The 18590-nt window shown below is 30.9% G+C and overlaps 1 protein-coding gene across 5 annotated transcripts in view; it reads left to right on the forward strand.

The window, feature by feature from the left end:
- Window positions 1-18303, forward strand: part of LOC113517445 (adenylate cyclase type 8) — a 34530-nt gene extending 16227 nt beyond the window's left edge. For 4 of the 5 annotated variants that reach the window (XM_052900930.1, XM_052900931.1, XM_052900933.1 and 1 more), the window contains exons 15-21: window positions 4200-4275; window positions 4362-4584; window positions 7699-7781; window positions 9901-10002; window positions 10418-10666; window positions 12383-12532; window positions 16768-18303. In XM_052900930.1, coding sequence (XP_052756890.1) covers window positions 4200-4275; window positions 4362-4584; window positions 7699-7781; window positions 9901-10002; window positions 10418-10666; window positions 12383-12532; window positions 16768-16890 — 1006 coding nt within the window. In that variant the 3' untranslated portion in view covers window positions 16891-18303. Of the gene's footprint in view, window positions 1-4199; window positions 4276-4361; window positions 4585-7698; window positions 7782-9900; window positions 10003-10417; window positions 10667-12382; window positions 12533-16752 lie in introns of all 5 variants that reach the window. The other variant, XM_052900934.1, reaches the window with a different exon arrangement.
- Window positions 18304-18590: the final 287 nt, after the last annotated feature.

Below are 18590 nucleotides of genomic sequence, written 5' to 3' on the forward strand. Positions count from 1 at the left end.
CCCGAATTGTCAATATCAAATCGACACTAAGTGTAGGGTAGCAAGCCTTACATTTTTTGGTCTTTCGACTAATATTCAAGAATCAAATCGGCCTGTTTTCTTTATCAAATAACTCGATATTTGCGCTTCGTCGTCGATAAATATGACGTCGTCAAATATGGTGATACGCAGGTTACCACAAAAAAACATTATTAGTGCTTATTGTGGTTATCATCATCATCAAGATCATCATCTTCATCCGAGCACTACAGCTCGCAATCAAACACCAGCTTCAACAATTTTCACAGCACAGAGTTCCATCAGTTATCAAGTAAGATCACTTAGTTATACCTAATAGAGGTCTTATATGCTCCTCAGTCTGAACTACGAACACATTAACAAATTCAATACAAATTTTAATATTTCCTCTAGAAAAACACCTGATAATATTCAGCGTAAGGATTGAGATGTTAGCTAATCTCTGGGAGCAATTTCAACAGTATCTTTTAAAACTGTCTCTTCAACCAGATTTAAAATAGTATTTTACTGAGAATATATTTAAGTACTCCAAAGAACTGTACCAATCAGTTAGTACCACGTTATCATTCTATACTATAATATTATAACAGAGCTATGCAAATGAGCGAAGAGATTTCATTTGTTTAATAGCATCAACGTAAATAAAATTACAGAGAAATGGGAGATTGAAGAGAACTGAGGAATTTATAAACTAAATTAAACATCAGTGATAGCTTACATCTTCAGATATATACATATATGTGTATCATATAGAAATGAACTTAATGAATACGAGCAGCTATACAAAAAGATTAAGTGCGATTTAAATTTGAAGCTATCATCCACTACCCATGTCCATCAATCTACACTTCAACTAGAACTCCCGATGTTCACTGAAAAATATACGCAGTGGTCTACATTCTAAGATTTATTTATTGAAGCATTCAACAAGAACTCTATTACTAATGTTAAAAAAACACAACACTTATAGGAAAGTTTAAAGGTGAAGCAGTACGGCTGATACAATACCTGCATACATATACAGAGACGTCGAACTTTTAACACCCCTCTTTTGGCGTCTCTATGGTTAATAAATACCTCAAATTCTTTTTACGAATTAAATAGATATATTTTTAAATTAACGGGTTATTCTAAAACAAACTTCTTTTCATTTAAAATGGCTGTATAGTACATCCACTAAATAAACATATACACACCATTCACAATTTAGGGTTTGATATAAATACGTGGGGCCTGTTAATAGTACAAAATGTTTGTAAGAAAAACTTGTAGCGACTGTAAGAAACACATGTAACTCTTCTCGAAATTTGCCATCGTGAAACAAATTAATTACTTTAATAAAGTCTAAATATATGGCTCTCGGGCCCATACAGGAGTATAGCAATACGAAGTCATAATCGAAACAAAACTACATTAAATAAACCTATGTATTTATACTAAACTTAATATTCAAAATCATAACAACTTTTCATGTAGCATTTATCATGCCAGTATATTAATCCTATGCGTCCATTGTGTAATTCTAATCATTATTTATGTATTTGTGAAATTCCTCAATATAACACCTAACATTCGATTGAGTACACTTACGCAATTAGGGCACTGTCATAATTATTTATTTAATCATACAATGTTTTAGCAAAACATTCATTTTTTTCTTTATTCTTTATTGTACACAAATATTGTAAACTTTATGCGAATAAATCATAATGCATTAATTCATGACGCGTACTCGTATATCGGAAAATCAATCTTATCGCCAAGCATACCTAGTATGTTTCTGGCAACGACTTTAACTTAACGATTAAGAATATTGTCCATTACGTTGCGAGCAAGAATGAAAAAATTATATTAACTACTGTCTTATTAAATGTATTATCGGCGGATGGTACATATTACGAACTCTTTTGGACCAAGGATCTCAGATTTCACTTACCATGAAAACATTATCATGCATTCATTCTGGATTAGGTTTCGGCAATGCAGAGATATTGTATCATTAAATTTTCATACAATTTACAGCGATTATAATTTTTTTACCACTTTTTTACCAATTTCAAACGCAATCACTTATCATATCAAATAATCTTTATAATCTTTTAACAGCCAACAGTGGCTGTATTTGCAACATTTAAACTTCGCAGACCCAGACTACAATGTTTTAGGCCTATCGACTGGACTCTAGTGTCTATTCCAAAATTATCCTAAGAGGACTTACTAAGTACAAGCACCTATAGGTGCTTGTATTTAGTAAGTTGTAGTTGTTTGCATGACGACCCCAGATTAGTTTTGTACAATTTATAATGCAAAAGTAAAAACTGCCGATTCAGTTATTTGTATACACGCATTTTTTAAGTACGAGTATGTTGAATAAATCAGTCGTATACTTCAGCACTCAAGTCTGCACGTTTTATTATCAATTATTATCTTCAAACTGTCAATATCAAATGAGCACTAAGTGTAGGGCAGCAACCAATACAAACAAATAACTTTACCAACTTTCACATTTGTACCTAATATTAGGAGGAAGTTAGAACCTCTACCGCCTCTTTGCGAATTCTCTTCTTGTCTATTTTAAGACTACCTTATTTTTTTAAGTTGGAGCCAATATTATACATTACAAAATTTTGTTAATATCAGTTGACTGATTTCAGAGATTCATGAACAGATATCGTGGCACAGGATTTCGTCCACGTGATATTTTTATTGGTCGGAATAAAAGTAGCCTTTATAACTCGCTGTTACGTTTATAATATTAATAAACATTTATTTATTAAAAAAAAAAACATAATTTAAAAACGTAATTTAATATAAAAAATAACAAAATGAAAACCTGACTTCGTCATTATCAATTATCCTTTACTAGTACCTCGCCAGCACAAGTTTATGCTGGCGGGGTACTGACCTCGTTGACATTGATGAAACTGCTTTCCTAAATCTAAATTTCATCCTATACAATTTTTCTAGGTAATTTTTTATAACATCATTTTTAACTTTTGTAAGAAAAACTTTGTAATAAATATACTTGAAGTGATATCGAAACAACTCTAACTCTACATAATCTGTTTACCTATTCCGAGTTCCAACACGCACTTTATTATTTGAATTTAATTATCGACATTCGATTACATAAAATGTGATGAGTGAATTGCTTACAGTCTACATCAGTTGTATATTTACTAATAATTTAAATAAATTGTAACATTATTTATTTGTCAAGAGTAATCACGAAAACAATTCCATTTAATCCTTTTCACGCATGCTAAAACATAGGCAGAGATTCAATTCATGAACACAGGAATCACAGTGTATGACATCATGAATGTTTTACAATTGATATTGCAATGTAATGGATATTCACGCAGATATAAATAAGTAGATAAATATATGAATTCAATTCACAGTAAGAAATATTATGCAAAGGAATTAGGTACTAAGAGCAGCTTCCCTACTTAGATAGTTTTTCTATTAATTTCGAAAAAGGTTTATCAAATGTACATTTTGATCGGTACATGTATATTCTATTCGATGGTCTAAGTTGAAATGGTAAGTCATAATAATAAAAAAAACGAGATACTGTATGGTAACAATGCACAAATGACAACTATGGTGATCACAAGATTTAGTGATTTTACTCATGTCTTTAGCAATTCTTACCATTTTCAACAGACAGACCATCATCAGTTAAAAATACATTCAGTCGATATGCGAGATTGAGTAACAGACTTTTGTACAGATCTTCATAAACTTTCACCTTTGTTAGGTGAACTTGTATTTTATCCACAAAAATATTATAATATATATAAAGATATATGAAATTTCATTGTAATCCGGTTTTGCCGTAAAAGAGGAATTCATCCACAATCCAAATAACAACATAAAAATTCTATCCCAAGCTACTTCTTCTTTTCTGGGGATAGATAGGACAAGTCACGGGATGTACATGGATACTGTATATATATAAAAGGATGCTGAATGACTAACTGATTGACGCATTTATCAATGCACCGCTGAAACAGCAAAATTTTAAAATTTTTAGATAGAATCTTTATTTAACGTACGTGAAAGGGAATTTTCAAAATTCAACAAATATTTGGTTACCACTTCATATACGGCCGCAACCTTGTTTGTCATTTAAAGTTATATGGAAGTATTATTAATACCGTTCTTTTCTATTTTAGAGCCAAAATCCACACTGGACGCAACATTATAATGCTGTTCTTCGTGATGATAGCGCTACTGATTTTCAATAGATATGTAAGTATGTTCGGTATTTTCTTTAGAATAGGTCATCAGTAATGTTCCGTTTGTGGAGTTATTCATGGACGTTTGTTTACACGCAGAGCGAGTCCCTGGAGCGTGCGCGGCACTCACGCGGCGAGCGCATGCGCGCGCAAGCGGAGCAGGCGGCCGACCTGCGCCGGCGCAACCAGGCGCTCGTGCACAACGTGCTGCCGCCACACGTCGCCAGGCACTTCATGGGCGCTCGCCACCACCACCGCGACCTCTACAGCCAAAGCTACGCGGAGGTTGGCGTGCTCTTTGCTTCTATGCCCAACTTCTCGGGTAAGTGGTCTGCCTTCCTGGAAAACTCATAAACAAATCTACCGATAGAATTATTATTGTTAAAGAGTCCATGAAATACAATGAGATGGTGACGCCCGGTGTCTAATGTCCCGATCTAACCAACACGATTCTATCGATAGATTCATATGCCGCTTGTCGTTAGCTCTGTTAGTAGTTACTAGTGTTACTAGTGTAGTGCTAATATTTAATTAGCTCCAACTTATTGCATTAAATATCTTGTAGGCAACCATTTTCTGACTTATTTCGAGCATTCAAAGTTCTTTGTTCAACAGGAAAGAGTTTTTAGACTGTGACATATTGCTATAATAAGTATGACACATTCACATCGATTATCCAGTATTTAAGTTAGATTACCTGGTGTTACGAGAAACTAGGCAACAAAAATTTGGTACACAATTCAGAACATTCAGAACACTTAGATCCGATATAATTTAGAAAATGTCGTTTTCTAAATTAGCGCGCTCGAAATTGAATCCAGGACCTCTTTTAAGTATGGTATCTGTACTACGGAAGTCGTCAAAATTACATTTGCTTAGGATCAGCATGAAAATAAAAACATTTGCAATTAAACGACTTCAAAAATTCTTATCTTGTGAGACAAGGCTTACTTTAGCCCAAGCCCTACTGTTACCTCTTCTTGATTACGATTACTTTTGAACAAAGTAGTGAGATTGCAAAATTTCTGCACACGCTTTATTTGTGGTCTGCGTAAATACTACCATGTCTCCACCTATAGAATAAAATTGAAATGGCTACCAATTCGAGGGCGTCAAGACTTTCATATAATGTCGTTTTATATAACCCTTCTTCTCCGTCTTATCTTCGTGAATAATTTGATTTTATAGTTCCCGATGGCGTATTCTCCCGTTCGACGAAATTTCTTCTCCTTTATCTTCCCTTATTCTTCATCGTCTACATGCTGTAGTTGATCCTTTATCGTTCATGCAGCTAGATTGTGGAATTCTCTTTTGTATGTGTAGGATTTATATATATATATATATATATATATATATATATATATATATATATATATATATATATATATATATATATATATACACATAAAAACCGTTTTCAATTGTGGAAAAACCAATTATTTTGATTTAAAAACTAAATTACTAAACCGATTAATAAAATTTCTATGAGACCAATCTGTAAATAAAAAAAATAATTTTCTAAATCGGTTTACAACTGCCTGAGTTATAAGGTAACAAAAATATTTAAAAAAGTACAACCGAATTGAGAACCTCCTGTTGCTAGCAACAAAATGTATTTTTAAAAGGATATGTTTATTTTCAACTTATGGCGCCAGCTAGCGTCGTAATATAGAATTGTTATTATGATGGTATTCATACTCTAAACTAGTCGGCGTTCTGTGTTCATAAATAATTGTTTACTAATACATTCATGCAAATACACTAACTTTGTGTGAAACAGTGTATATTTAATGTATATGAAACATTCTATAAACATAGTCCACGCTCTCAGCACCTCCTTCTGTTTGAAGTCAGTTGAAAAATAATTTCATCAAAATCGGTTATTTCGTTGTTGTTAGATTGGTGATGGCATTACATAACAGATAAACAAAAAAATATTATCTAATTTTCTTCTTTCTGAAGTTTGTAGATAAAAAAAAAATGCAATAAATTACAGTAAAAAATCTACCAAATTGGGGAATCCTCTTCATGGAAAATAAAATTTTATTATCAGTTCTATGTTAAGAACCTTTTGGATATATACTGATATCATTTATCATCTGAATCAATATTCTAATAAAACCAATATAGGCATCAATATATTATAGACACTACATTAATTAAATTAATGTCTAAAATATTTCGAGCGACCTTATACCTGTCAATGTACACAGATACATAGGCACTTCTTGCGTTTACGGGTTAAAAGATCAGGGTCTAAAAAAAGGAGGATGTTCTCAATTCGCCTATAATTTTTTGTCTGTAGGTTACGCGATATTTTTGCCAATTGTGAACCGTGTTTGATAATTGTTTTGCAATCGAGAATATTTACTCTCATGTTGGTTCCATATTAATATTGTCACTATTGATTTAGATTAATTATTGCTGCTTCTTATGGCGCAACATATTAAATTATTCTTAAAACAGTTTGCTCTTTAATATGTGATCATTATATAGGCAATTAATAAATTGGACATGTATTTAACAGTAGCGATCTATTTTGTTTGTTATTGCTGTTGTGTTGGAATAGTGCTTTACATTCAACCATCATCTGACTTTGTGCGCCTTGTATACTAATGTTTCGAAAGCATTGATTTCTTTTATTCTTTCTCTGTTGAGGTTATTGAAATAAGCATTTTACTTTAAACACAATATTAATAAAGTTTATCGGCATGAAACGTAAATATACCTCAATAGATAATTAACACAAAAGACAGTAAAATTTATAAATTAAGTATCTTTCTTTCTACTATCTTCATAATATTAGAAATGTGAAGATATGTGGGCGTTGTTAAATATTTTTAATAATTTAGCAAATAATTTTCCATTTCATCTTCGATGGCTTAGTACAGAAGTTAATTAAAGTAATAGAATGAATTGTGACATGTGAAATAGTAAAGAAAATAAAAGAAATGAAATAAAAGAAATCCAGACTCAGAACCACTGCGTGCGAAATACTATATATTTCTATCTGTACTACCAAAACATATATAGATATTAAAGTATTTATATGAAAATTTATTTAAAGTAATGGACAAAATAATATTTGTTCTTTACTAGTGCAGTACATAATGGTACAATGGCTTATAGGAATGTTATTTGACACAGTTTTATACATTCATACATCTTTTGTTTCATCCAATTTCATATGATAGGTCACACTTAACACCTACTGTCACAAAGATTTATTTGGTCCACTCACACTGTAAAGTTATTCATAATCAGCAATTTGGTCAATTTTGGGTATCAAAAATACATAACAAAAATTTTAAGCATATATAAATGTCTATTATGATTATTTTTTGTTCGATATAAATATTTTTTATTATAAACTGTTTAATTAGGGTAAGCAGAGTATCACAGACAAAATAATAATGTGTTTAATAAATTGTTACAGAGTTTTATTCGGAAGAAACAGTTAATAACCAGGGCCTGGAATGTTTGCGATTTCTCAACGAGGTTATATCAGACTTCGATTTGGTAATTTGGTTTTACCTTATAACATTAATTTATGCTCAACATGTACAATACAATTTAAAATTTCGATGACCTCCATAATGCAACTTGTAGCTTCATATCCACTCTGTCAAGAGTGTATGACTGAAGAGAGAGAGAGAGAGAGCTTCATATAAATATAGTCCCGTACCATTCGATTTTCAATCCAGAAATCCAATATATTTTATAATACAAAAAAAAAAAATCTAAAACACATTAGAAGTTGTCTTCTAATGTGAGATTTTTAATTTTTGATTCTTTGTGATCCAGTATACAATATATATCTACTATTTCTCAATCGAAGTTAATTCGTCTGTAAACCTATAATGCATGATGACGGGAGTATTATATTACTAATATTTATTTTTATAATAACAATAACGTAACAGAATTGAATCCTTCGATCATTAAGTAGAAAGTTACTGGTTGTACCACTAAATAAGTTTTTTGTTCTGTTGGTTAGTACTGGCGGCTCGCTTGATGGAAAGTGATAACTATTACTATAGACATAAATAATATACAAAAGAATATTATATTTATACGTATACAAAAAATATAACTATTATTGTTTATACAGTGCAATACCGTGAGGTATTAACTATGGTTTTGCTCATATGACTGTATTAATTTGTTTAAATATTCTTAGTAAAAATATTTAAACAAATACCAGTGCGAGAATTTGTACATTCGTGTTTCTACTGTGAAGCAGTTGTGTTTGCATGGCTGTGTTTCATATAGCAGTGAATTTACAGAGTAAAGAGGAATAACACCTGAGTCCTCAAGAATTGCAACGCATGGGGGGTATCATAGGCGCAACAGTATACTCTGTTTGTCCATGGTACTGCTCATGTCTATAGGCGACGGTTACCACTTTCCATTAGGTGGACCGTCAGTTTGACATTGTAAATAGCATAAAAACTAGGACCTCTATGTCTAGGACTTATTATCGTATCTGTATGATATTTGATATTCTTATGACCTATTGTGAAATTTTACTATACATATAAATAAAACTCTTTGCTAATTATAACAATTCCATCTGTACAAATATAAAAATATCTCATAGACACATAAGTACATAAGAATCGCTGCTGAGTTTTTGCGATTTTTCTTAGCAGATATCAGCATTCCGAACCTAACAATAGAATAATAAAATAAGTGAAGATGTAAAAATGCTTGTAAACAAGTCTTTTGAATAAAGATGATTTCTATTCTATATCTCCACCTTTTTAAATCGACTTAAAGGAAGCTTAATGTGATACGTGATAATTGTCTGTAAGCATATCACGATACGAAATAACGGAAATAAAAGTTGATGTTTTCTTGAAATATTGTAGTTACGTACTATAACTTTGTGCGTTAGAATATAGTACAGGTGACAGCTGTAATTTGTTTTCACTATGTATTATAATCCAGTTTAGAATAAAATTTTTAGAGTCAAAATCAATTTAATAAAATCACAGGTTGTAGGTATAGTTTGTAAATTTTTTTCAATAGTTTTTGTTATCCGCATCGTGCTATAATGCATAGTGTTTACAAAAGTGTCTGTCTTTATGAATAATGTTTTGTCAGGCATGGCCATGAGTAAGATTCATTCCATTACTGTAAGGCCTATTACACAAGATACCTATCTATAGTTAAAGCAGCATATGCAATGGGGACATGTTCTTCTTGTTTGTGATTAAGTTGCTTGGAATTTAAGTCGCGCAGCTACGACAGTATAGACACTGTTCTAGTCTATAACTCTGATTCAGCTTTGAATTTTTTTATGAATAGTTGTTAAATGACACTGTAAATACTGAATGTAGATTAAATGGTAATATAAAATATTTCATAATGGTTCCCTTGGGTTATCTTTTTGTCCATTTAAATAAAAACCTGAAACATTAATTATTAAAATGTAAGCGAACAGACACTTTACAAACATGAAAACAGCGTATGAGGGTTGATACAACTGGCGTCATATCAAAACGATGGTTAGTACTTTCCATCAATAGAGTCGTCTGTTAGCGTGTTTTTCATTTACAATTCTGCATAAAAACGTAGTTGTTATTTGTTGTACCTATACTGATAAGATCATTAATCGGCTTTTTATAATTTCCAGTTGCTCGAAGATGCCAAATTCAGTAAAGATATTATAAAAATTAAGACAATTAGTTCCACATACATGGCTGCCTCAGGCTTAAATCCAACCCGACAGATGCAGGTAAGTGGGTTTCGTAAATGCACATTTCTTACGTTATTGTAAAACATGAGTGACAAAGACGCTTGTTTTTGGAAACGGATGAATCATCATCGAGATCTCTTATTAAATTCAATTAAACAAGTTGACAAACAACAGGAAAATCTATCTTAGTGGGATTTTTTACATAAGAAGGACATATAATTTCTCATATATTAAGAGTAAAGAATATTTTTTTTTACTAATTATCATTTTATGTTTGCCTGTTTAAAAATGTTGCCATATTTTTGTTATAAAATATATGTGATTTTCAATTTCGTTGAGTTTTGAAAACAAAAACTAAAAAAAACTTTAGTTCTCAAAAATAGTTACCATACTAATTGATATTGACTAATAGATTTATTATTTGGTATTTTGTATTAATAGGCATGTATATTAGCCTTCAGATGGTGTGCTGGTTCGATGGGCCCACCTCGCATGCCTGGTGGAATTCGCACTCGAATTGCAGCGAGTGCTGGCTGCGATAAACGAACAATCCTTCAATCACTTCGTGTTACGGATGGGTGTCAACCACGGGCCGATCACGGCGGGCGTTATCGGCGCCCGCAAACCTCACTACGACATTTGGGGCAATACTGTAAACGTTGCCTCCCGTATGGAGAGTACGGGAAAAGCAGGTTGTGTACAGGTGAGGCTATTTTTTTTTTATAACACAAAGGGCAAACTAGCATACGGCTCACTTGAAAGTATATGACTGCTGCCATTTTTGAGTACGTACACGCAAAATCAAAATAATCGCAAGTGTATTTCCATTTTAGGAAGAAATATACACCTTAATTAAAGGTTCATTATTGTGTCTGTTTGGGAATATAAATGCTGGAAGTTGTTTCCAAAGTACGATCGTATGTGAAAGACAGTGGAAGGAAGAACGCCCGCTGGTCGGTTGCTAGCCTTTCAGATAGTCGCGATGAATAGTTACGCGATGATAATTAAATTCAGCAGCTGGTGAAGTACTGTTGCTTGACGACAGAAATACTAGTGGGACAGAGGTACTTTGACAAAAGTGGTGCGCAGGGCGCACCATTTTTGTCAAAGTAGCTACAAAAAATAGCGAACAATGTGACAGTTGATATTTTGGTTAATTTCATTATATACATACAGTTGCTGTATTATTGGCTAGAAATAATAAAGTAACCTATAAAACACCCAACTATAATGCGTAGATACCAAACTCAAAGAAAAAGCTTTAAAACTTTACTAGTAACTTGATTTTAACCGTGGCTTTGCCCTTTTGTCTAAGATATATTGAATTACCGGGATAAAAAGTAACCTACCTATAGTATTCCTTTCTATTTATATAGTATCCTTCTCTATTCCAAATACTTGTTTTATACAAAAAATCATGATGTTTCAAATTTTATAACGATTGATTGAGTTATTACAGTGTCAAAAAATAAAAAACAAACAAATAAAGTGGCTTTCACATTTATAATATTAATAAGAATTGACCTTTTGTTCTTACTTGCTTACTACTTTCTATAAGTAACCGATTCAAACCACAACTTTCTACATCAGTTAAGCTATGAGAAAAAAATATGCTCAGTGCTAACTATACGTGTAAGATATGTTTTATATAATATTTTGTCTCAATTGCATATTACTTCCAATTTAATTCCCGTGAATTCAGACTTATTTACATTGGTTACTTAACACATTGGTCATCAACCGCTGTCATATGTCCAAGCCAGTGCTTAAATTTTTTAATATAAATACTAACCGAACTTGCTACTTTGACTTAATAAATTATTATAAAAATAGAACTTTCATTCAATTTTTTTTGCAAACCTTATGGAAAGTGGTAACATCCGTCTATATACATGAACAGTATCACGAATTGTGTCGCTTATGATACCTTTCGTGTGTTACTATTCCTGAGAAATAAGGTGTTATGCCTCTGTATCCTGTAATTTGATGACCTTATCCCACCCTTCAAATTAAAACGCATCTATGCAAATATAACTGTTTTATGGCAGAAAAACGAATAAAACAGAGTTATACAAGCAGACTACTCTTACACAGTCTCCCTCTGGTGAGAGTGATTAACGTATATCTAAATATCTTTTTACAAATTTTCACATGTTTTTCATATTTAAGAGATGAAATGTATGTAAATAGACTATTAGTCGAAGAATTTAATATTTTAATTTTTTTTTTTCGTATGTATATACAATATTTTTTTTTTATAATGCTTATTTGGTAAACACAAATAGATTTTTTTTCGTGTTAATTTTACATGTAGTTAAACGACATTCTAACACATTTAAATTGGATTATGATTAGGACCTATTATACTGTATTTAAGTAAAATATATATATGCATGTATATATATTTTTTTGTTATTAGGTGACAGAAGAAACGTGCCATATTTTAGAGAGTTTTGGATACTACTTCGAACAGCGAGGTCTAGTAGCAGTCAAGGGCAAAGGCCAGCTAATGACTTACTACCTACAGGGCAAGCGTGACGCACCCCCCACGCAAATTGAAAAATCTGCTGTTAGTATTTTTCCTATATTTATTAGTGTAACGGTTACTTTTAATCTATACCTGATGCCACTATAAAATCTATTTAAGACATAACTAATAATAATATCGTATAATATCGTGACAAAAAGTATATAAAATTAAACCACTTTCAAACAGATGATATTTTTGGCTATTGAGGGAATATATTGTTTCCCCCCATGGAAAGAGTCTTTTTAGGTAACCCAGTATATATTAACCTAGGTTCTGCGTTATTATCAAAGTTTTTACGTGATACGTGTACATACGAGTATATGATGTACTTCAAATTTTATGTGTGGATTTCATATTTCGTATTTTCACTTCTACCTGGAAAAATATGGTCTATCCTTAGATTATAAATCTATTATACTGGCTAATCCTCAGATTAAGATAGATATCATCTGAGTATTACACCGTTGTACATAATCTATGGGTAGATCAAAAAATTCTACCAATAATTTACAGTTTCCAAAATTGTCCTGATAGAGAAATTAAACTAGCCTAACAGCAGACCAGTGTGTAATCTATCGTATATAATTATGTATGCTACGAAGGTCGCCAAATTTACGCCAATTATTATATTTTCCCTAAAAGGTATAGGTATAATATGCAATCGAGTATATGATATATTGCACCACAATATAATTAGTTTAGTTTCAAAATTGTATCACGATAAGGAATTAGATACGTATTTCTAAATGCTTTTATTTACTAAGTATATATCTATTTACAAACGAGTTCTTTGATATTGACCGCATTTTGTGTGTGTACGCTTTATTAGTTATCGATTGATATAACTCTATGGAATGCTTTATAAATATGATACAGTTTTTTTACAGCAAGTTTGGTGCAATATTATTCAGTAATAAAACTTATTACACACAACATAGTTCATATTATGATAGAAATATATATATTAATATATAATATTTGTTATAAATTATTATCGACTGAGTTATTGAAATCAACTAGGTACTGCATACGATCTAATCTGCAATTGAGCTAAAGTTCTTCATACGTCATATAAAATTTTTCACTATCACGTTTTCTATTCGTTAATTAATGCCTATCATCAAAGGACGACCACTTCTTTCCTCATGTCTTAAGTTAGTAGTTCGCATTTATATTTGCAATGCTACCAGTACATGGATCCCTTAGAACAGCCTTTAATTAAATTTGAATTAGTAAAAGGATATCTTGCAATTCAACAAATCTGTTAAACCTTTTTGAAAACGTACTTTTTTAGCCTTTTGGTTTCATCATTAGACTTTGAGCACCACACAGGGTATTATGAAATATTATGTATTATTATATTATATTAGATATTATGTATTATTATGAATTCTGCATGTACGTGAAAACTTGGTTAATGAAAGATGAGTAAAAATAAAATAGAAAATAATAAAATTTCATTTAGTGTAAATCTTATCAAAATTATCGTACCTATTTTCACATGGCAACTCTAGATAGAAGCCAGCCGGTTTTATTTTTTGCAATCACCACAGTATTTCCATTCAAATACCATTTAATTTATAAAAGTTTTATGTATGTAATTTTATACCAAAAATTCATTATATGATACTTTATTAGTACATTGTATAACACTTGTCTTCATCTTTCATTTAAACCAAGTGTCTTAAAAAAGTTTCATACGTACAGAATATAGCAGCGGCATCTTTAGCTGTAAGCGTGTATATAATACGAGTAAGTGTATATATATATATATGTTATTTAATGATATTCTAAAGAAAATGTTTATGTACCTACCTATAATATCCGGATTCATTTTATTATAGATACATAATATATTTCCGGGGACGGTAGAGCAAGGTCTAACATAATCATGGGTGCTATTTTACAAGGTTCTTTTCTTTCTTTTTATCTTAACATAATTAAAATTTAATTAAAGAATTTTTTATAAATGTAGCTATTAAAGCTGGTTAATATTGCTAAACAAGTAGATATGTAGTTCCCAAAATATTAAAATTAAACCAAATTACTATTTTCAGCGACATAATTGATATATGGTTTTGTCACTAATACAAAATTTGACAAAGGAATTTCAGCAAAAGTGAATAGGAGGAACTGATTCTAATTCATCTTGTAGTATTTGACTTAAATAAACTAACAAATGTTACAAATTAAAGCCTTCTTCCTTTTTTATATAAATGTATATTTTAATGTATATTATGTAAATTTTAAAGCCTACTGTTCAGAATTCTTAAATGCAGAGTTACGCATTTTAAAATATTTTTAAAGATATTCAGACTCCTAAGGAAGATGTTTTTGACTTTGTCTTGCTTTTGTGTAATTATATTTTAAAATGTAGCCTTCTTCAGGTAGAGATAGAAAAGACTTGCCCAAACGACTCATACAAAACTGTACCACTGTGTATTTGGGTAATAAACACTTTATAAGGGGCTTAAAAAAACCCTGTCCTTTCAAATCGCTTATATATTTGTCATCAATTAGTATTTGTTTTTTTTTTATATATAAATACACGATTTCTTCTCAAATTCTGAGGTAATACTGTTGTTTTTTTTTTGGCATAATTTTTACACTACTGGTGCAATCATTATATTTTTTTTTAATCTATAATTATCGTAATATAATATATAAATTGCTTTGCAAAAACCAGATACTATAACAAAAATATTACTTTAATCATACACATGTTTTTTGTATATTTATCGTTTTCCTTACAGCGGAGTCTGTTTTTTTGTACAACGTTATTTGTTATACAAAAAATTCTACTTAAACACCTGACTCATTATTTTGAACCTTCGAATTTTTTTATAAGTTGTTTATTATATGTAAAATGTATTGTATTTAAAAATCATTTATACATACAGTTTAAGATTAATTTGATTAATTTGAATGATTATGATCATTGCTGAGAACTCTGTATATAAAATTTATATCACATGCTTTTAATTAATTTTCTAGAATTATTATTACGAGTATTGTAAATTTCCAGTTTTGGCAACGGAAAATAGAATAGAATAGAATATCTTTATTATTATATTAATATTTAATAAACATTGTAACGGTAGTTTAGGAGTTACGTCGGCACACTCTGGCGACTCGCTCTGGACAGTCTACCCGGACAGGCCGATCTATTCCATGTCGCCCTGGACGGACAGGCCGCTCAGATCGTTGCTTGCTTGTCTACTAATACAAAGAAGCTCCACCTCGACGTTTCATCATTGATAGACAATAATTATAATTAAACACTTTTTACCCAGTTTCTAATTTATATTATATAGATAAATTCCGTAACAGATAATGTTCCGTACAACTGGAAAGTGTATAAAATTTGATATAGGTATATTTGTACGTGAGTACTATGATACTATTACTTTGACCGATCACCATGAAAACTTTCACATATGTACTTATTAATATTATAATTAAGTTTAATTAGGCGATGTCTGTACATGGAAGATAGATATTTAACAATAAAATGAGGGGTCTGAATGAGACCAACAGATGTCAAAACAATATTTTTTAGAAATGTTGTCTATGTATTTGTCTATTTGTATGTTTGTTTTAGTTCATCACGCGAAAACTATTGCACCAAATTTGATGTTCTTTTCAAAGATTTATTCTTAAATGTCTAACTTATAATCTGTGCGTTTCTTCTTGATACGCTATCTAAATGTGATCTATTTCATTGGTTTTCTTATTTCTAAAATACTCCCGTATAAAGTAGCAGACAAAAGTTAGTTTAGTAAAGTTATATCCAATTTGTTGTAAGTTATCACTAAATGATGCCACTGCATATCCTGGGCATAGTTATTATCTGTGATCGTGGGGTCAAGCCACAGGGGCACATGCAAAAAACAATAATGCATTATTATCATTTTTATACTTCTCTAATAATTATGTATTCTACATAATAAAGAAAGTATTTTATAGCTACAGACAATTTTTCTTTAAATTTAGCTAATTTAAAAAAATATATTATTAAGATTTTCTCTCCTCTCGCTTTTGCATGTACACTCCAATGGTTTGAAGGTCGCGATATCAACTACTATTTACTATTCAACAAATAAAATTGCATATATAGGCAGGTTAGGTCTGCTGGGGTTTGATAGATAAATAAACTGTGGCTGTGCACGTATCACGTAAGAATTATTTGTTACTATTTATATAGGTATATTATATTTTTCTGAATACCACCACCTCAAGATCGATTACTCTTAGGTTAGTTTTGAATGTTTTAGATGGATGAGACTACAAATGAAGGTGAAGCTCTTTTGGCAAATGGTGATGCGACGACGACTGCACAGTGTGCCTTGCCGCACCGCGCCGATCATGACGCCGACCGCCCTCTGCTCACCGCCTAAGTTCTTACTACAAATACTGTATTCTATATCTTCCCTAGTCTAGTCAGAGCAATGTGTACCGAATTGTCATGTAATCGCTCGAAACATGCCAAAGACGTTGGATAACTAGTTGCTCTTTAAAAAACTTAAGTTAAATGATCTATGTGTTGCATGTAATCAGTATCGACAAAATTTATTTATACTAAATGTATCCAGTATTATATTTGATAACTTTATTATAGTCTGTATCAATAAAACTTTTTGATATTGATATAAAATTATCTCAGTAAATCTATCTAAAAGAAATTTTCTATTTGTATAAATACTGGACATCAGTAAATTGAAATAGCTGCTGAACATAAACCTCCGCTTTGGAGAGATTTTTCCAGTAGTTGCCATGTTTGGCAGGCGGATTGACAACCGTAGTTAGGCTTTAGAGATGTTTTAAGAGGGACGCTGCTGTCAATTCCTAGCCCTCACTTTCTCACCTCTTACGACACCCACGAGAAAGGAAGGGTGGCCTATTCTATGCCGGGATCACACGGCGAAATTGCATAGTGGACGTCTTTTATTCACATGTTTACATTTTCATTAAGTTTTATTGAAACAGACCACACATATTATTTTTCAGTTGCCATCAAAGAGTGAATACTTACTTTAATAATATTTAACGAACTAAGCTTTTATAAACCTTATGATTACCTTTGTAATCTTGTTAAATTAAAACAAATATTTATTTTGTATACATTTTCAACTTGAATACGTATATTAGGCAGGTGAGCAATAATAATTTTATTAGATGCACTGTTGTTTTTACTCTGTTTAAATATATCAGTAATATAAGTAATTTAGGAATGTTTCGAATGGAATTTTAAATAGCTATTTAAATGCACTATTAGTGCCTTGCGTAGTTGGAATCAGATTAAAATGACACCAAAAGTGTTGCTCTATGGCAGCTGAACGTGATAGTGGATTGTCTATTACAAAACTAAAATCTTTATTATCTGATATAATATGACACAAAGCTAACTTAAATTATTTTTATTACAATAATTATAATAAATTAAACGAGTAAGACTCTCACTATCTTCTCGTATGGTATTTAAAAACACAAATGTATAAATTAACTTTAATATTTGTAATGGAGCAATAGATAATAATGTTGGTGGATATTATATTAAATATGATTTAATTGAATTTGTTCTCAAAATTTCAAGCCTATACGTTATAAACATGTCAGGCATATGTTCGGTACAAATCTCGTGCGACTGAGTGCTAATTTGAAACATTTTTAGTATGAGAACTATGTCTTTCCTCAGGTCAACTGACTACGTTTAACCCTTCTTTGCATGTTTTTTTTTTATTTTTGTTAGTGAAATAAATCAAGGTGATATAATTCATATTCAAAGTTAAAATAAAAATGGTTAAAAAAATAATTTTTTTTTCTGCAACAGACATTAAAAAGACACGATCAACTTAAAATGAAATCGTTCTTTTATATAATTTTGGGGTATTCAATATTATGATGGAAATTTTCACTATTATGCAAAGAAGGATTAACAGCTAGTATTTAAATATCAATCAATTGTGTTATTTACAATTAAATCATTATAATTTTTAAGAAATTATAATCTGTTCTTGGATAAATGCATAACCATTATAACAATTGCAGGAGCGATTTAACTAATTTTATTAAAATGCTTGTAATAGACCGATAAAGA

The sequence above is a fragment of the Galleria mellonella genome, unplaced genomic scaffold, assembly GCF_026898425.1.
Source record: "Galleria mellonella isolate WM207_F2 unplaced genomic scaffold, CSIRO_AGI_GalMel_v1 utg72, whole genome shotgun sequence".
Lineage (NCBI taxonomy): Eukaryota > Metazoa > Arthropoda > Insecta > Lepidoptera > Pyralidae > Galleria > Galleria mellonella.